Source organism: Eulemur rufifrons, chromosome 4 (assembly GCF_041146395.1).
Source record: "Eulemur rufifrons isolate Redbay chromosome 4, OSU_ERuf_1, whole genome shotgun sequence".
Lineage (NCBI taxonomy): Eukaryota > Metazoa > Chordata > Mammalia > Primates > Lemuridae > Eulemur > Eulemur rufifrons.
In genome coordinates this window covers 55622765-55642338 of record NC_090986.1, presented here as the reverse complement: position 1 = coordinate 55642338, position 19574 = coordinate 55622765, and the positions used below count along the sequence as shown (strand labels likewise).

Genomic DNA, 19574 nt, shown 5'->3' with positions numbered 1-19574 from the left:
TGTGTTTGTGTGTGTGTGTGTGTGTGTGTGTGGTGTTACTTACAAAACAGGAATCTTAGATCTCCTCCTGATCTGCCTCCATTTTTTACTGTTCAGTTTCTATGCAAAGGAGCTTTGGCAAATGTGGTTATAAATGGTTATTTGGTCTTAAGGAGACAAAATTCAAATTGTTATGTGAAACTTTAACAACAAGAATGGAGGTGAACAAAACACCAAAACTATTGAGTGCGTGTGTGTGTGCGTGTGGGTGTCCGCTTTACCTTGCACCTGGGCTGTTTTTGTGGAGGAGGATGACAGAAAAGGGTAGAACGTTAAGTATTATTTAGCCAGATTTGAGTTTTAACAAGCTACAAAGCCTGTATTGACAGTGAGCCTTTCTTCTTAAAGGAGAGCCTCTTTTCCTCTGAGGAGATATGGCCTTTCAATGGACGTCTGCTTTTCTTCTGAAACACTTTCATAATTAAGTGACTTTCCTTGCATGGGTGCCTGGGGACAGCTGATTTTTCTCTGAGGATGAAGAAAGTTACATATTGATTGCTGTTGCTCTCGGCGTGTTTGTAACAGCGTGGGCAGAAACGGGCTCACGAGCGCCCTCGAATTCACACACACTCACCGAATACACATCTCACGGTCTGTAGAAACGCGCTCATACACACACACACACACACACACACACTCACGCCCCCGCCCCCCCCGCACCTCATTCAGACGGGTCCAGGCGGAGTCAGATCTGCGCTTCCCTTGGCATGGGCGTGTGTACCGTGACAGTGTGTGCGTGTGCGCCTGTGTGTGTGTGTGTGTGCAGAAAAACATTAGAAAGACCGCAGCTACCTTATTCTGCAAGTACGCTGCGATTCCCGTTCCTGTGTATATAGGACCAAAAAAAATAAATTCACTGTCAAACTTCTTCAAAAAATTCTCTTTTCCGTAGGAACACAGTGGAAGAGCTACTCCCGGTAGTTAGAGACCCCGGAGACCCGGCGGCAAGGCCCTGGGCGCCGCTGCTTCGGCGGAGCGCTGGACTCGGCGAGCCCGGCTGGTCTCTCATCTAACTGATCTAATCAATGACTACGAAGAGCTGGGACTCCTGGCTCCGCCCCCGCCAGCCTCTTCTCCGCCTCCTATTGGGCGCGGGCCGAGGAGGCAGGGCCTTGCTCCTCACTCGGATTGGCTGGCAGGGAATCAGTATCAATGTTTAAGCGGCGGCGTGAGGTGAATAGAGTCAGTCAGCAAGAGACGCTGGGGAGAGAGCAGGGATTGCGAGCCCGGCGGATGCGGCAGCGGTGGAGGGCGGCTGGGGAGACGCTACTCCAACTGTTGAATTGAATTTTCACCTTTCATTTCCTCGCGGCTTTGCTGGCGGAGATGGATTTATTTGCTTTGAAATCCGCACATCTTTCTCAGACGGTGGGGTGATCCTGACAGGAACCAGATTGAAAGAGACCACCCGTGACAGAAAACGAGGAATTAAAAAAAAAAAGAAAGAAACTCCACAACAGACTGCACAATTAACTACACACACCGATGCTGGACTTTGTGAATAGAGAACATTGAGAGGAAAATCTTGAACTGTGATGTGAGACTAAACTCGGAACAATTACTGGAAATCTGATTTTTATTATTTTTCCAGGACTCTGAGAGATTTTGGAGTGCCTCACACCTCACCAACAGGAAAGGTTTTCAAAAATTAAATAAATACACCTAGCAAAGCAGACGCCTTGTTTTCCAGAGCCTCGGACTCCGGCAGAAAGAGGTAGAGTAAAAGTGCTGCTGGATTCAGCTTCACCTTCTTCCTTCCCTCCCTTTCTCTCGCTTTTTATCCTTTTCCCCAAAACATGAATCTGGTTTTCCTTTCTATAGAGTGAGTCAGAGAAAGCGTTAGGAAGAAGCCGCAACTAATATCTGTGAAGGGAGGACCGTGAGGCGAGAGTGAATACGATTCGTTCCGCTGCTTCTGACTCATCCGGCAGATCGGAACACCTGCATTTCTGGATGTGTCATTCCCGTATGTCGAGGCGTCTCGAGAACCCGAAATAATGTGTAGACAGACCTGTGCCTAACATCCCCTCGGAGGTATCCCCGGGGTGGACGCCCCCGGCTGAACCGCGGCGGCCACATCTCCTCACCCCCTGCCCTCCCCGAGTCGCCCAGAGAGACTGAGTGAGAGCGAGACTGCAGAATGCATCACGCCAAACCTTGATATGTTTCTTTCATCCAGCCCACTCCTCCTACTATAAAAAAAAAAAAAAAAAAAAATTGAAGGGGGAAAAAAAAACCCGCACTTTATTCGCTGCAAATATTCACCACTTTTATTCCTCGCCAAGGTTTTCCTTTCTAGATGAAGAGGACTGGGAGGCAGGGCTACTGGAAGGAGATGATGAATAGAAAGAAAAGAGAGGCACTTGACAGCCCAGCCCTGTGAATGCAGAGACTGTTTCCCTTCTAGCGAGAGACAGGGAGAGTGTGTGTGCGAAGACTGTGGGGTGGCTCCCCCTTCCTTTTTATTCTGCCTCCCCCTCCCCCTTCAAATCTGCACGTCCAACCATGAGTTGCCTGTTGATTTCCTTTCGCCTGGGAAGAAAAGCAAACTGGAATTAAACTGCATGGAGAGAAGTCCTTGCTCCCGGGGAGAGGATGGGATGGTAGCGGTGGCTACTGGTTTGGCGTAGAGAAATCGCAGTGTGTTCTACGAATAGAGGCGAGGATATATCTATGTATTTTTCCCCTCCCAATAGACTCACACAGCAAATGCTGATCAGGCTGTGGCTTTCTTGATTTCGGGGGAGAGCCTTTTCCGAGGAAGAGAGGGAGGAGCCTGGTGGGGAGAGGAAACTACAAATCGGGACACTAGTTCTTTACGCTGCATTTCCTCCCTCCCTTTGGCTGCTCGGAAAGGAGAGAGAGAGAAAAAAAAAATACGCTTGGCTGGTAGATGCAGTCCGCCGCCGCCGCTGCTGCCTCAGCCAGCAATGCAAGATTAGATCTCTAAATGCAGCAAAACACTGCCTGAAAACGGACTAGCCCGCGCGGCAAGCAGACATTTCACGGTGTGCCGAAGAAGCTTCAAAATATATCTGTGACTCTCTCTTCATTGCTCTTCATCCCTATCAATTTCATCACGGAAGAAGAGTAGCAAGTAAGGATTTCACTTTCGGATCTGCCTGGAGACACACCTCCCCGCACCCTCCCCCACTCGATGTGAAGAGTATTCCGGAGGCTCCGGGCAGGAGTGGATTTGCAGCACCCTAGCGGGAGTGAGGAAAACCTACCGATTCTTTAGCTCATTATCATCCCTCCCAGACGTGATTTCCTTCTTATCGCCAGTCTCATCACTCAAGTTTGAGCCTCCTCAAGTCCAGGCGAGAGAGACAAAACCGCGGGCTCGCCCCCAGCCGCAGGGAGCCGCCGCCTTGCTCCGAGCCCCTGCAGCTCCGCTGCACCTCATCTTGTCGCCCAGTGCGGATGCTGTAGATCAACAGGTTCGGGGAACTTGAGCGGAATAAAGAGAGACTGCCTGGTGCTGCAGCCCGAGTGCGGAGGGAAGGAAGGACCCATAGACTTGTGGCTCGCATCTTGCGCGCACGCTGCGCCGGGGCCCCAGGCTGGCGCGCACTCACTCGCTCGCCCCTCCAGTCCGGCTGCTCCTGCCCCCACCCCACCGGTCTGGGATGTACCTTTCCATCTGTTGCTGCTTTCTTCTATGGGCCCCTGCCCTGACTCTCAAAAACCTCAACTACTCCGTGCCGGAGGAGCAAGGGGCCGGCACGGTGATCGGTAACATTGGCAAGGATGCTCGACTGCAGCCAGGGCTTCCGCCTGCTGAGCGAGGCGGCGGCGGGCGCAGCAAGTCGGGTAGCTACCGGGTGCTGGAGAATTCGGCGCCGCACCTGCTGGACGTGGACGCAGACAGCGGGCTCCTCTACACCAAGCAGCGCATCGACCGCGAATCCTTGTGCCGCCACAACGCCAAGTGCCAGCTATCCCTCGAAGTGTTCGCCAACGACAAGGAGATCTGCATGATCAAGGTAGAGATCCAGGACATCAACGACAATGCGCCCTCCTTCCCCTCCGACCAGATCGAAATGGACATCTCGGAAAATGCGGCCCCTGGCACCCGCTTCCCCCTCACCAGCGCACATGACCCAGACGCGGGAGAGAACGGGCTCCGCACCTATCTGCTCACGCGCGACGACCATGGCCTCTTTGCACTGGATGTCAAGTCCCGCGGAGACGGCACGAAGTTCCCAGAGCTGGTCATACAGAAGGCACTGGACCGCGAGCAACAGAACCACCACACGCTTGTACTGACTGCCCTGGATGGCGGTGAGCCGCCACGCTCTGCCACTGTGCAGATCAACGTGAAGGTGATTGACTCTAACGACAACAGCCCGGTCTTCGAGGCACCCTCGTACCTGGTAGAACTGCCCGAGAACGCCCCACTGGGCACCGTGGTCATAGATCTGAACGCCACTGACGCTGACGAGGGTCCCAATGGTGAAGTGCTCTACTCCTTCAGCAGCTACGTGCCCGACCGCGTGCGGGAGCTCTTCTCCATTGACCCCAAGACCGGCCTAATCCGTGTTAAAGGCAACCTGGACTATGAGGAAAATGGGATGCTGGAGATTGATGTGCAGGCCCGAGACCTGGGACCTAACCCTATCCCAGCCCACTGCAAGGTCACTGTCAAACTCATCGACCGCAACGACAACGCGCCGTCCATTGGTTTTGTCTCCGTGCGCCAGGGGGCGCTGAGCGAGGCCGCCCCTCCCGGCACAGTCATCGCCCTGGTGCGGGTCACTGACCGAGACTCGGGCAAGAACGGGCAGCTGCAGTGTCGGGTCCTGGGCGGAGGAGGAACTGGCGGCGGCGGGGGCCTGGGAGGGCCCGGGGGTTCCGTCCCTTTCAAGCTTGAGGAGAATTATGACAACTTCTACACGGTGGTGACTGACCGCCCGCTGGACCGCGAGACACAGGACGAATACAATGTGACAATCGTGGCGCGGGACGGGGGCTCCCCTCCACTCAACTCCACCAAGTCGTTTGCGGTCAAGATCCTGGACGAGAATGACAACCCGCCTCGGTTTACCAAAGGGCTCTACGTGCTTCAGGTACATGAGAACAACATCCCAGGAGAGTACCTGGGTTCAGTGCTCGCCCAAGATCCCGATCTGGGCCAAAATGGTACTGTATCCTATTCCATTCTGCCCTCTCACATCGGCGACGTGTCCATCTACACCTATGTGTCTGTGAACCCCACTAATGGGGCCATATACGCCTTGCGCTCCTTTAACTACGAGCAGACCAAGGCTTTTGAGTTCAAGGTGCTTGCTAAGGACTCGGGGGCGCCCGCGCACTTGGAGAGCAACGCCACTGTGAGGGTGACAGTGCTGGACGTGAATGACAACGCGCCGGTGATCGTGCTTCCCACGCTGCAGAACGACACCGCTGAGCTGCAGGTGCCCCGTAATGCCGGCCTGGGCTACCTGGTAAGCACCGTGCGCGCGCTCGACAGCGACTTTGGCGAGAGCGGGCGCCTCACCTACGAGATCGTAGACGGCAACGACGACCACCTGTTTGAGATTGATCCATCCAGCGGCGAGATCCGCACGCTGCATCCCTTCTGGGAGGACGTGACGCCGGTAGTGGAGCTGGTGGTAAAGGTGACCGACCATGGCAAGCCCACCCTGTCCGCAGTGGCCAAGCTCATCATCCGCTCGGTGAGCGGCTCCCTGCCCGAGGGGGTACCCCGGGTGAATGGCGAGCAGCACCACTGGGACATGTCGCTGCCGCTCATTGTGACCCTGAGCACTATCTCTATCATCCTCCTAGCGGCCATGATCACCATCGCCGTCAAGTGCAAGCGCGAGAACAAGGAGATCCGCACTTACAACTGCCGCATCGCCGAGTACAGCCACCCACAGCTAGGAGGGGGCAAAGGCAAGAAGAAGAAGATCAACAAAAATGATATCATGCTGGTGCAGAGCGAGGTCGAGGAGAGGAATGCCATGAACGTCATGAACGTGGTGAGCAGCCCCTCCCTGGCCACCTCCCCTATGTACTTCGACTACCAGACCCGCCTGCCCCTCAGCTCGCCCCGGTCGGAGGTGATGTATCTCAAACCAGCCTCCAACAACCTGACTGTCCCTCAGGGGCACGCGGGCTGCCACACCAGCTTCACCGGACAAGGGACTAATGCAAGCGAGACCCCCGCCACTCGGATGTCCATAATTCAGGTAGGAGACTTTTAGCATAACTGGGACTTCACTTTATTGCTGGTTTTGGAGCTGTCCTGAAACCGTTGGTACAAGGACAAGCCACACTGCCAGCATCAGTGAAAGGGGAAAAAAAATAAATGAAAATGGTTTAGACTTTTGACACAGTGTGTACATCATACTCTGCATATAACCCCTCAAATAGTCTAAAATCTACAAGATGTAAATGTCCTACTTCTGTTGCATTTTAAAGTTTATTTTTATAGGTTTAAAAATGTTAGCAGTATTCAGAATTTATTTTACTTAATTTTTATTTGTCGCTTTAGATTTCTTTCCATAACAAAAGATTCCCAGAGTAGGGGAAAAAATTGTTTTAGCTAGTTTTCTTAAAAAGATTTTAATTTCATTTAAAAAAAGTTGATGCCCAAAATGAAAGAAATGTATGCCCACATATTAAGAAGTTAACTTACTGAAGTACAAAGTAGCAACTAGTCAGAATTCCAGAGCTTGAATCAATTTGAACTAAGTTTTCAACTCTCAAAAAGTCAGTTTTATATTTAAAAAGTATTTTAAAGGACATAAGTCTCATTTATTCTTCAGCTGAAACTGCAGCATAATGCATTAGTGGAGGTGAAGACTTTGAAATGTAATACTCTGAAGCACTTTCAAAAGTTTGAGTAAATGTAGACTCTGGCTAATGACCACTTATGAAAAGTTTGTATTTGTTTGTATTTGTCTCATGATTATCCCGATCTGTTTCTTGGAGTCACTGAGGAATGAAAAGAGTATACCAGAGGGTCACAAGCTCATTTTGTGGTATTTAAAACAGGAGGCAAAGTTGCACTGAAGGCACTTGATGTGCCAAAAAGAATTCCAGGGTGCATTTAGTTTGCATACTGTGTATTTTCTCTATAGCTATATTTAACATATGTTAGTATGATTCAAAGTTATTGATGACATGACAAAACTAAATGACTGACCCAGCCTGTATATAGATTCTAACAATAGCAGATAACCGTACTGTGTCTAGTCACTGTCTAGTTTCTTTTAACCACTATTGAGTTGTGTTGCAGAAAAACTTAATTTTTGCTTATTATCAATATGTGTTGCTACAAATTACTTTGGTTGAGCAGTATGTGAAATTCAAAATTGAGCTTAACTAAAAGTGACACTTCAGGAGGAAGATTAGTTTAGTGCAAATGAAAATAATTTGTTTATAATTTTATGCTTGAAAAGCAAATAACTTTTTAATGACACTTGACTCAGTAATGTTTTTATTGTTAAAGTGGAGTAGTAAAATTTTATATTATCCTTTCTAACATAACAAGTGTACCAAATACTAATACTTAGCAAAACATATTTTCCTGTAATAGTATAATGTCCTTAAAAAACAAACTCATAATTGATGCTACTGAATACTAAAGTATCAATTGTTATATTAAATACCACTTTTTATAGTGTTTACTGAGCATGAGTAATCATGATTTTTTGAGATCTATATAAAACTGAAAAAGAAATTTCCAACTTAAAAAGGTGTGGTTTCTATGAAAGTCTTTCTGTGAGTTTGTAAAAGTGGCATTAATGATGATTGGTATATCTTTAAAGGAATATATGCTAAAATATATATTTATAGATCTGCTGTAGTCATTTTATAGATACATATATGTTATATAACTTTCTTATATTTTTACCGTTGACAATTATAAATATTTCACAGAAGGTTAATGCTTAATCTTCCCCTTCAAGTTCTATGAATTGTATTTTCATTTAATTTCCAGTAAAAATGAAGTTGGTGCTGTAGAATTTTCAGCTAACCTGATTCGTTGGGCAGACTAGTGAGGAACTGTCTTGAATTAACATATTCAGAAGGTTTTGAGGGACAGTGATGCCTGCGCTATATTTATACCATGCTGTCCTTGAAGCTGGTCATTGCTTAAGGAGAAGGTGGAGGATGATGATGATTCTTCCCATTAGCAGTAAAACTTAAGCCAAAGCAAATTTACACACACAAACACAGTTTAAGCGGAAAACAAAGGACAAACTTCCTCACCATTGCCTTTCTTCTAGAATTTTAATCTATAATATAAAGACACAAAAGAAGCTTTAATTTTAAGTCCTTGAAATTTTTTTCAAAGTAATTCAATTTCCTGTATTGCTTCTGTCCTAGAAATATCCTCAACATAAACTGTTAAAATAGGCTTTTTTTTTTCTATTGAGGTTTTGCAATCGTCTAAGGGATGCTTTGTAAGTTCTTAATATGTTAATGGTCTTTAAAATGTAACAGGTTTATCTCATTACTTATTATAGAGAACAGAGTAAATTAACTACAATGACTTTTTTTTAACTAGTGTACTGCAAACACATTGTGCTAAAGTGACATGCATGAATTAAAGCATTTAGGTATCCCATAATTTTGTTTCAAGTGCTTTTATTAGTGTATATATGTAATACAGCCTGCTAAAGAAACACACTTTTAATCTGACATGTGTTCCTAAAGGTAGAATTTTAATCCACAGAGTGCGCTTGGACTAACTGCCACGAGACATGGTTCATCTTTATTTTCCAGCATATGTGTGCTGTTTAGAAGGTGCACAGTGTATTTGTATTAAGAGAATGAAAAGAAATTTATAATTGTGTTGAGATACACTGATATAGTGTGGTAATATGAAATTTAGGAATGTCATGATTTATAAGGTTCACAATACAGCTAAAGTTAAGATTTAAGTATCAAGGTATTTTGTATGCTTCACAAGGTCTAAAATGTTAACATTGATGTTTGCAGGTTCTTTGGGAGCACAAGAATATTTTTACTGAATATGGATACAGAAAAATCGTGTAAGCTGGTATAGAAATAATGGTTTGTGAGAAAGAGATTTTATTTCAGGTTTTTTTCAAGTTTTTCAGACAAAGTCAGTCTCTTTTAATAATAGATTAATGAGAAAAATATCCACAATAGTATGTATCATAATACATCATAATTATAATTAAATAGTTACTTCATAGTTATAAAACTAATTTGAAGAATAGGAACACAGAGTTTGTGGTAGGTAAGGAAAATAGATTGTTATATAAATTTATAAAGACATTTTTCATAGGAGAAATCTCCATGTGAATTATTTCATGTATTAATATGAAATCTAAAGTCAAGCAGAGATCATTGCTAATTTTGAAGAATAAATACCAATGATGGCTTCTCAAGAATTAGTTGTTAAGTATCAGGGTGGCTTCTCAACAGGTGTTTTCAACAGGCCTCCTTGAGAAGAGGAGAAGAGACTGGAGACTTTTCACTGATAAGAGAGTTTCCAGTTTTGTTTGAACGCACTAGTGAAATGTGTTTTCACATTTTTTTTTTTTTTGTAGCACTAGGACAAGTCATTTTAATGTGCTCTCATAGAAGAAAATATATTGAGCCAGCAGAATAAGATCTGAAATAAATCTTGAAAAGAAATACATTCTTACTCAGTGTTTTATAGATCAATTTCAAATGATTCAGGTTAGAGCTGACTTTAGAATCTTCATGCTGGGAAGATAAAATCCTTCTGATAGATGTACATGGCCTTTTTAATAACAGGGAATTAAGCATATGATAAAGGCCTAGAGCCAATCCAAATATATAAAAATGAGATTGAAATGTAGAGGACTAAAGTATCATAGTGTAAACAGCAAACTCAGTATTTCCGAATCAAGCGATGAAAGAAAAGTCTATCTTTAATAGCAACATTATCACCTGTCTGCCTTTATTCCCACTTCGTTTTAGTACAAGATGCTTCTGACTACAGAGACTCATTCAGATAGGTTCCCAAGATCTTGATCTTCAAAACTTCATACTGTAGCATATTAATGATTTCAGTAACAAACACAAAGTATGTTTAGAATGTCTTTCATCATTTATAATTTTGGAGATATTTTGCTGTGATTTTTATTTTAAGATGGCATTATTTGATTATTATATGCATTAGTTTCCATAAACTATATATACATCTCTATTTATAGGAGTTAGGGTGGGCTGAGTAAAAAAAAGAATGTCCCTTTTTTATTGCATGCCTCTAGGAGTGTTTTGTCTACTTGCCTTTTTTCTTAAAGATTTTGAAAAGATAGAAAGTAATTTCCTCTTCAGATTAACATGAGTACACAATCATTACTTTTTTTCTGTTTTATCATGCACTAAAAGTAGTACAAATAAAGTAAATAAACTTAATTTAAAATATAATAAGCTGTTAGGTGTTTGGAGTTTCCTTAGAGAAGGGTTTAGATTCCCCAAATCTCAACATTATTATTATTTTCATTATATTGTTACTTTTATTCTTAGTTTTCTGTGCATGTATGAAAATTTCAGCTCCAACATAAATCTTTGTGCTTTTCTCTATTTCACAGTAAGTAAAATAAAAAAGTGTAATTTTTGACTATATGAACTAGAAACCACAGAATATTATATTTAATATTAGTTGATAACTCTTCATAAGGCAACACCTTCTTTATCCATTAGCTTTTGGTTTTCAACAGAATTTCCAAAATGCCAGCTAATATTTCATCATCCTTACATTGAGATGATAATCCTCAAGGCTTTTAAAACTGTAGGAGTAAGATAATTTTAAATGTTACTTGAGTTGTATGAGTTCTATAATTTCAATAAATATTATCATATATAAATGTATGCCAAGGATTTTGGAATTTTAGTCCTGGCATCTTCATGTTATTTAAGGCTGTGTATGATCAGGAAAAGATATCAGATCATAGAAAAACTATGCCCTAAAATTCTTATCTCAACTACTTGAATACTTTTTCATGAAGAAAAAATTTACATTTTCTAAGTTAACATTACCACCTTTGACTATATTGTTTAAGACATGGAAAACACACACACACACATACACACACACATTTTACAGAATGTTTTCTACATAAAGTTGATGCTACATATATATTATACACTTTTTTAAAGTGCATAGATATACCTTTTATATATTAGATTAAAATAAATTATTCTTAAAACAATCCCAGATAGTATCTCTATTAAAGAACTAAGAAATATACCTATTTTAAAAGGAAAAAAAATCTTCAAAAATCTTCAGATAATTATATAATACTATTTAATGATACAACATTTATACTTTATCATGTTTCAGTACTATTCTCAGGTTTCAGTTTTCATATTTTTCACTGTCAGTGCTGCTTATGTAATATAACACAATAAAAATATGTCTATAAAATAAAAGACATAAATTAAGCAGAATATTTTATATTTTTTAAAGATGAATAAAGGCTTGCATGCATGTATTGCAGTTGGCTATGCCTATATTTATTAAAGTATGAAAAATAAAATTTTTTGACAAAATTAAGTATGTGTATAAATATGTCTTTATATTTTCAGTATAATGTATGTAAGTACTTGCTCAAGTACAAATATTGGCCCATTTTTATACATTTTAGTTCAAAAGCAATATTCCTCCTTTTAAGGAATGACTCAGACTTTTATTTTTCTTTAAAAATAAGTTAAAACTTGATGAGTTAACTGTTTTAAAGTTTCAAACAGTTTGAAGTTTCTTGAGACATAGCCAGTCACTCTAGAGAAAAGGAGTTAAAAAACAACTGGCCTTCAGTGGGAAATAGGTTGGAGCCTATGAAGATTAAAAGGAAAAAAAATCTAATCCAAATTTCTAATTCTTTTTGGAGGCTGTTAGGAGAGTGGGAAGCATTGTGAGAATATATATATATACTTTGAGCTTGATGATGAAACAGCAGGAGGAAGAAGAAGCCACCATAACTGGGCTCATGCCAGTAAGGAAGTAAAACTTAACTCCCTAATGGTGGAGAAGTCTTGCAATACACTACAATAGTGAGTAAATTCTTACAAATGCACCCGCTAATTATGATATTAGTCATTGCTCTAGAAGGTATTCCCTTCAGTGATAGTTCTGTTTAATAAATCCCAGAGGGCATTATCTTAAAGTCATATTTTAGTAAAGCCATTAGGGAAGGGATTTTTTTGTTGTTGTTGAATTCCTTCAAACAATGTATATTTGTTAGAGAATAGCACAAAGTTCATTTTGCTTATCATTTTGAAGATAGTGTGATTTCTGCCACCCACCTACTTTTCAAGTTCATCAGACCTACACTAATCTATTGTCAACCTGCTTTAGTAAAGGAGACTTTGACAAGAATTTCCTTCAGTGGCATACAGTATTTTACAGTTAGTCATAAGCTTTCACCACTGGCTTTGACAGTGATATATTGCTATCCTTTGGTCTTCTGAAATAAATTATCTATGATAAAGAAGTCCTTAATGACATCAACATCCCTGCTGTGACTAAGCAGAAAGATGCTCCTGCTTCCTTGCTACTGAAGAAAATATTAAGATCAATATTTTTAAGGTAAAGCAAAAAAAGACCAGTAAAAAAAATCCAGATGCAAAATTGTGGCTGTGTGGGTGGCATCTTTCACTTGTATGCACCACATTCTTTCAGTGATAGACTATAAAATTGGTTTCAGACAGTGTTTGAGAGAATCTATTGATATACATGTGACACACTTCTATTTGCCTGTTCTGGTCCTAGTGACATTCTGATTACTGGTATTTGTAGGCCTTGCCCTGGATCTATTCCAGGAAGTTTTATTGTAGTGAAATGGTTCTTACAGTTCATTGAGCATCTAGCATAACTGTGCTGAATATGATTGGCGCGTTTGCATATATTTATTCAAAAAAATAAGGCAGTTAAACAGCATAATTATGGGAAAACGAATCATAACAATAAAAGACCATTTAAGTTAACAAGCTTTGTGATCAAAGGATAAATACAGGTTGGATAAATGACACTCTTAGATGTAACTAATCTACATAAATAGACTTTGGTCTGATTAGAGGAATGGAATATATTGAAATAATTTAATGGTATTAGACATAAATTTATTTCAGTCATTTTGAAATATTCGAAGACCTGTATTATCTTATTTTCTTTGTTTCTATTTACTAAAATAGTCATGAATCATATTTATGTTCTATGAAAAATGAGCAAGTTAAAGATAAATACAATCTTGTAAGCATCTGTTTGGCACTGAAATGTACCCTGTCTGAACAATATTTAATATTTTTTAAACTTGTAATGTTTTTGATTGATTTTTAATTAGTGGAACACATTAAAGGAACCACTTAAAGGGCAATTTCTTGTTTACTCTCTTTATCAGCTAAAAGCAGCCTTTGTAGAGTTTGAAAGCTAGAGCATTAGAAATCAATTTCAAGTTTCAAAGCTATACATTCATAATTGTTGTGTAGCTATATACTGTTATAAGAAACATTGGTTACATGTTGTAAATTATATTAGTATACAATATAGGTAATGACTCTATATACTGAAAGATTCTAAAGATTTTGATAGCATATATGCTTTAAAATAACAGATTTAACATCCAATGTTATTAAATAAGTATTTTCTTTCCAATGACTATGGTTCTTTAGTTATATTTTCTTCAGCTTTTTTTGGTGATAACTTTAAAAAATGTAATTTAGGCACAAATCATGAATTGATATGCTTCTTTATAGTATTTCTCCCTGAATTCTTAATAAATATTGCTAAGCAATGATTTAATTATACTTATGCATAGAATTTTCATGTTCCCCAATTCAATAAAACTCAAATTGAAATATATACATGAAAGTATTAAGTTATATCCTAAATTCCAACAGTTTGATTTTATAAAATGAAATGCAACAGGTATTTTATTATAGGGGAGAAATGGTTGGGGGGGTCAAAATATCTTTTCTGTTGTATAATTCAATTTTAGACTATTAATGTCTTAGATAAATTCTTAAATTTGTATTTACAGGACAAAGATTTCCATCAGTTTCGAAAGCCTAAAGCTAGTTTTCACCTTAATATACATTATTTGTTAAATCACAGTCCCCAATATAAATACCTTTTCTAAAAGCTGTTCATTTTATTTTTCATGCTACATATTTTATGAGTATACTGAGGTTATTTTATGATTGAATACTTGATATATTTTTGCTGTTCTTTCACAGTAGCAGAACAATTGCATATGCAGAACTGAATTTATGAAGCAATTCACCTTTGATTATCATGAGAACTAACCACATGTGCAAAGTGGCATTGTGTGGTTTTTACTGATGTCCTCATTTCAGTAGATAAAATGAAATTAAGAAATTAGAATATTTGAGAAATAATAAGCTTAAATTCTTAGCAAAATTTAGTAAGAATAAAATGTTATCATTTCAGTGTTTTGGAAAAGGACGGGATTAGTTTCAAAAGAAGATATTTACCAGCTCAAGCCTAAGTGCTTAATGATACACCTTTATATAAACTATTAGTCATACTAACTTTCTAAACAATGTTAAAATAATTTACTTTGATTTCCATAGTTCTGTCATCAAAACAGAAACAAAAACAAACCAGAATATGATCTAAATATTGGTTAATTCTATTATAATGTCTTCTCAGACACGGAATTCTTGCTTTCTATTTTGTTTTTGCAGTTTTGTATCTATTTTAAAATAGTATATCTCAAATAAATTTATTGCATTAAGAATGTGAATAAGAGCATTTATAAGACATACAAAAATATAAGTCAATTATCTATCTTTATTATCATTTTCATTAGGGTAAAGTTAAGAATTACATACAAACTTACCTTCACATAGTTTCAAGGCAAGACACTTGATTGTTTGCTTCATTTTTATTATTATTTGAAGCTTTGCATGACCTTGTGTTACATTAATAAATTTTTTCTTTCTTTTTGTTTTAAACCAATGACTTATCTTGTATTGTCATCTTGGTTGATTAAATCAGAAATTCCTGATTAAAAAGAAAGTTTGTAGATATGCATTGACTGTTAATTGGCATGGTATACATGGAATGTATTTATAATTTTAGAAAACAATGAAAATATTTTGATGCTGCTGCATGTACCTAAGTATAGAGTAAGATATAGGAGTATTGAGAGCATATATATATGAAAAACGGTAAACATTTCAATATCAAAGCATAGCTTGAAAAAAAAGTCTATAACCTTTCACTTTCAGTGTTGGCAGATGCAGGAGTCATAATTATTAGCTAAGTTTCCTGATCCTGACTTTCTTAGTGAAGCTACTATTTATCCCTAGATAATAATGATGGAAATAAGAGAACTATCCTATTAAACAATTCCCCCACACAGGAATTTCTAAGGGTCACTGGCAAAAGCTTATTCCATCTACAGTGTGGCCCTGATATTGAATGTGCCAATACCAACAAATGAAGCAATATCCCCAAGTGGAGAGAAACTAAAAAAGACAAATAATACATTTAAGGATACTTTTTTTCCTTCTGATTTTGAACAATAGACTTTCCATGATTTTTTATAATCAAGACAATTACATAGTAATTTGGGTTGGAATGCATGCCCAGTTCCCCATCTCAAAACCCAATTTGTTACCACCTGTGGCTATTTCTATTAAAAAAAAGAAACATAATTACTAAGAGTCTCAGCAGTCTTAGAGTAAATTTTTGCAATTACAATACCTCCCTTGGGCAGATGTGTGAAAATGGCAGATTAATTCCTGCCAGGATCTTTCTGTTCCTCGTGCATTTTTAGGTTTGGTGTTGCCAGCTTATTAGAGTGGCTCTGTTTGCTCTGGTTAAAGGTTATGTCCGTGTTTCCATAGTAAAACTCTAGAAATAAAGATCCACAAATCAGTCATCAAATTTTGCCGTAGGTGAAAAGTTGGCATGTAACATCTCTGCGCAAGAGTGGATATTTTCATCACTCTCCTCTGTTGCCTGGTTAAGTTTGAAGTAAAAGATAGCAAGACTATTTGGCAATGTAGAGAAAGCAGGGCTTAGACTAGCAGGTAAAAAGAAAAGTGTGGTAAAATAATATCTAATCTGGCAGAAGCTATGGAAATATTTTTAGTCTATGTTTGATCCCAAAGCGACATGATGCCTGAGGATTTTAAAGAGCAATAAAAAGATTAAGACTGGATGGCTAACAGGTGATTTAACTCCTTACTAAGTTTCATTCATTTCTTTTTTGTTGTTGTTGTTGTGTGTATTCTGTTCTTAATGAAGATCTAATTGACCTACATGCAAAATAATGAATCATATTAAGTCTGAACAGTGTTAACCCCCTTGATCAATGTTTTAACTCTTTATTAGTAACATAAAGTTACTTTGTCTCAAAGAAGTCTAAGTAGGAAAATAATTGAAGACGGGCCACGTCCATGTTGTTTGTCAACTATAGTTGCAGGAAATTAGCATAGTTTCTGATACATAGCCGGCACTTTAAAAAGTATGAATTCTTTGTGAAGAAATTGAGACTTCTATAGTTAATTAATTTCCAATAATCACCCATCATATATATGCTTCAGTTTAGATTCAAACCTAGATATGACTAAGGTAAAAGTCTACGATATTAATACAAATATGCTAAAATATTGATCTGATGATTAATAACTTATTTGAATGTGGTATATTTTTACATTTTGAAATATTTATAGTTACCGCCTCTGTATGATAATTACTGCAATGAAAATTTCTATATAATTCTATTGATAATATTACAAGTTTATGCAGAAAGATGGGTGATCAAAGTTCACAATTATGCACCTCAAGCTCTCATGGTATCTGTTTATAGTATATATGTAAACAGATATAATATATATAAAACATATACACACATGCATATATATACAGTACAATGAGAACAAATAATGTTGATTATAGCATGTCTTTCTATCTTAATATGTTGTGTATGGTATTGAAATGATGCAATTCTTATGTCTGTTTGTTAAGACTTCAAGAATCATTCAACCCTAGTAAGTTGTTAAGAATTTAATATAATAATCATTTTGTCTATCTTCTATATTTTAGTTAATTTTTAAGATACTTACATTTGTGGAGATACACCATAAATTGTAAATACATTCTTTCTATATAATTGTTTTAATGAAATGAGATTATATTAAACCCTAAACAGTTTTGTTAGGATTACATTTATTTTTATTTGTTATATGTAATTTCAAAATTTACTCACTTTAGCATCTACTATCTGCCATGTGATAATCAGAATGAAAAAAATCACTGTTGGCAATTATCAGGTATATGTAATAATAAACTAGCTTACAAAATTTTTCTCCACATTTCAGAATCTATCTTGAGTAGGTGATAATGAAATTTTTATGCACATAATAAAGAAACATAAACTGAACATTCATACAAATAAATAGTACATTTTCCATTTCAATATTGTTATTTGAAATGTATTCACAATGTTCAGAGTTGTTTAATCTATAATTATTAATTCAGTGAATAAATAAATCATTTCAAAAGCTATTAATTGAAATAATTTACCAATTTTAACCTATTTTGGGACTTACTAAGTACCTGGATCTTAAGGTTTAATTGCAAAATCCATATCAAACAATAAGGAGGTTTGATAGAGTGAGGGTTTTAAGCAGAATGAATTTTCAAGCTGTATTAAAAGTTCAATTATCCCCATTTTTCAGAGTAGCTGAGCTACAGAGTGAAGGAAAAAATAATAAATAGAAAGGACCACAGAAATGTAATTTTCAAATGTTTAGGGTTCATTTTCAACATTCATAGATAAAAGAGAGTCTTTTTAAAAGATTAAACTATCTATATTTGTCTAAACATTACCACTCCAATCCATCTGTAAATTCACCTTGAAATATTTGACGTTTTGGGGAAAGGGCACATCAGTAATCAGTGCTACTCAATCCAGATGAAAGGGATATCAAGATTGAGGCTGTCATAGAAAGAACCACAGAGGCCTATATACTCATACCAGATATTCTCTCAGGCACTATCAACCAGGAACTGGGCCTGTAATATTCCATAATCTGTCTGCATTTTACTCATTTCTCTCAATGTGGAAATTTTTCTTAAACTATCATATATGCTGTCCTTTAAAGAGTAAAGCCTAGACGGCACTGGAAATGCGACTTCCAAATAATGTGGGCAAAAATCTGAATGTTTTGCAAATATACCAGTTTGCAAGCATTTGTTAGTCATTACTTCAAACCTGAAACATCTATAATTTGCTTAAAAACTTTGAAACATTGTTAAAACATTTAAAAACTATCATTCAAAGTATATAATATTGAGTGAAAGACAAGGAAATAAATTATTATTTATGTATTATACTGACCTGTTCTAATTCTACCATTTTTTTCTTGCCATCTGGTCTCTTTTCTGTGACATACCAGCAGAAAATATACTTTTTAAGAGGCTGCATATGTACCTTGTATATTTATAGCTTGTGTGTGTGCGTGTGTGTGTGTGTGTGTGTGTGTTTAATTCAGACATGTATGTTGATCAGGCATGGTAGTGTTTATCACCAGATTAATATTTTACTATGTGAATATTTGGACCTGGGATTCATATATAGTTTATTTTACATAGTGGAGATATATAGGAATGGTTTGGAATAAATAGCATTGTCTTTGGGATTTTTATTTTTTATTTTATTTTTTTGAAAGCAAGAGTTAAGAAAATGTTATTACATATGTTTTTTTCAGCATTTGTACTTATGATGATGGGTTTACACATACAGGTTTAAAAGGTAATGTAGGCATGCGTCTTTAAAGATGCAGTATGTACATTTTTTATTTCAGCGAATGGAAGTGTTAAACATAGAAATAAGGTTGAAATAAAGAGTTGAGAACATGCTATTACTACATGTTTCTTTTAGCATTTAGGTTTATTATGATGAGTTTATATATACAGTTTTAAAAGGTAAATGTAAACATGCTTCTTTAAAGATGCAATATGTGCTGCTTTCTTTCAATGAATGGAAGTGTTTAACATACAAAGTTGAAATCAACAGTTGAGAATGTGTTGTTAAAACATTTCTGTCTGCATTAGTTTGTATTATGAGGGTTTTATATATGCATGCTTAATAGGTAAATGAAAGCATGCTTTCTTAAAGATAAATCGTGTGTTGCTTTCATTCAGTGAATGGAAGGGTTTAACAAAGAAAGAATGTTAGAAGCAAGAGTTGAGAACATGTTATGACAACATGACTCAACACTGGTATTTATTATATGGGGTTTACATATACAGGTTTAAAAGGTAAAGGTAAGCATGCTTCTTTATTGTTTTATTTGTATAAATTTAAGGGGTACATGTGAAATTTTGTTACATGTATATAATGTGTAGTGGTCAAATCAGGATATTTATAGTGTCCATCTCCCCAGTACAATACATTTTTTTAAACCATAGTTACCCTACTCTGCTATCAAACATTGAATTTATTTCTTTTATCTAACTATATGTTTGTACCCTTTAACTCACTTCTCTTTGTCCTCTCCACTATCCCCTATCACCCTTCCCAGTCTCTCTTCTCTATCTTTCT

General features: G+C 37.9%; 1 protein-coding gene across 1 annotated transcript in view; it reads left to right on the top strand.

The window, feature by feature from the left end:
- The first annotated feature begins 3668 nt into the window (after positions 1 to 3668).
- PCDH17 (protocadherin 17) overlaps positions 3669 to 19574 on the top strand; it is a 91057-nt gene continuing 75151 nt past the window's right edge. The window contains exon 1 of the mRNA XM_069467191.1: positions 3669 to 6233. Within this exon, the coding sequence (XP_069323292.1) occupies positions 3669 to 6233 (2565 nt within the window). The remainder of the gene's footprint in view (positions 6234 to 19574) is intronic.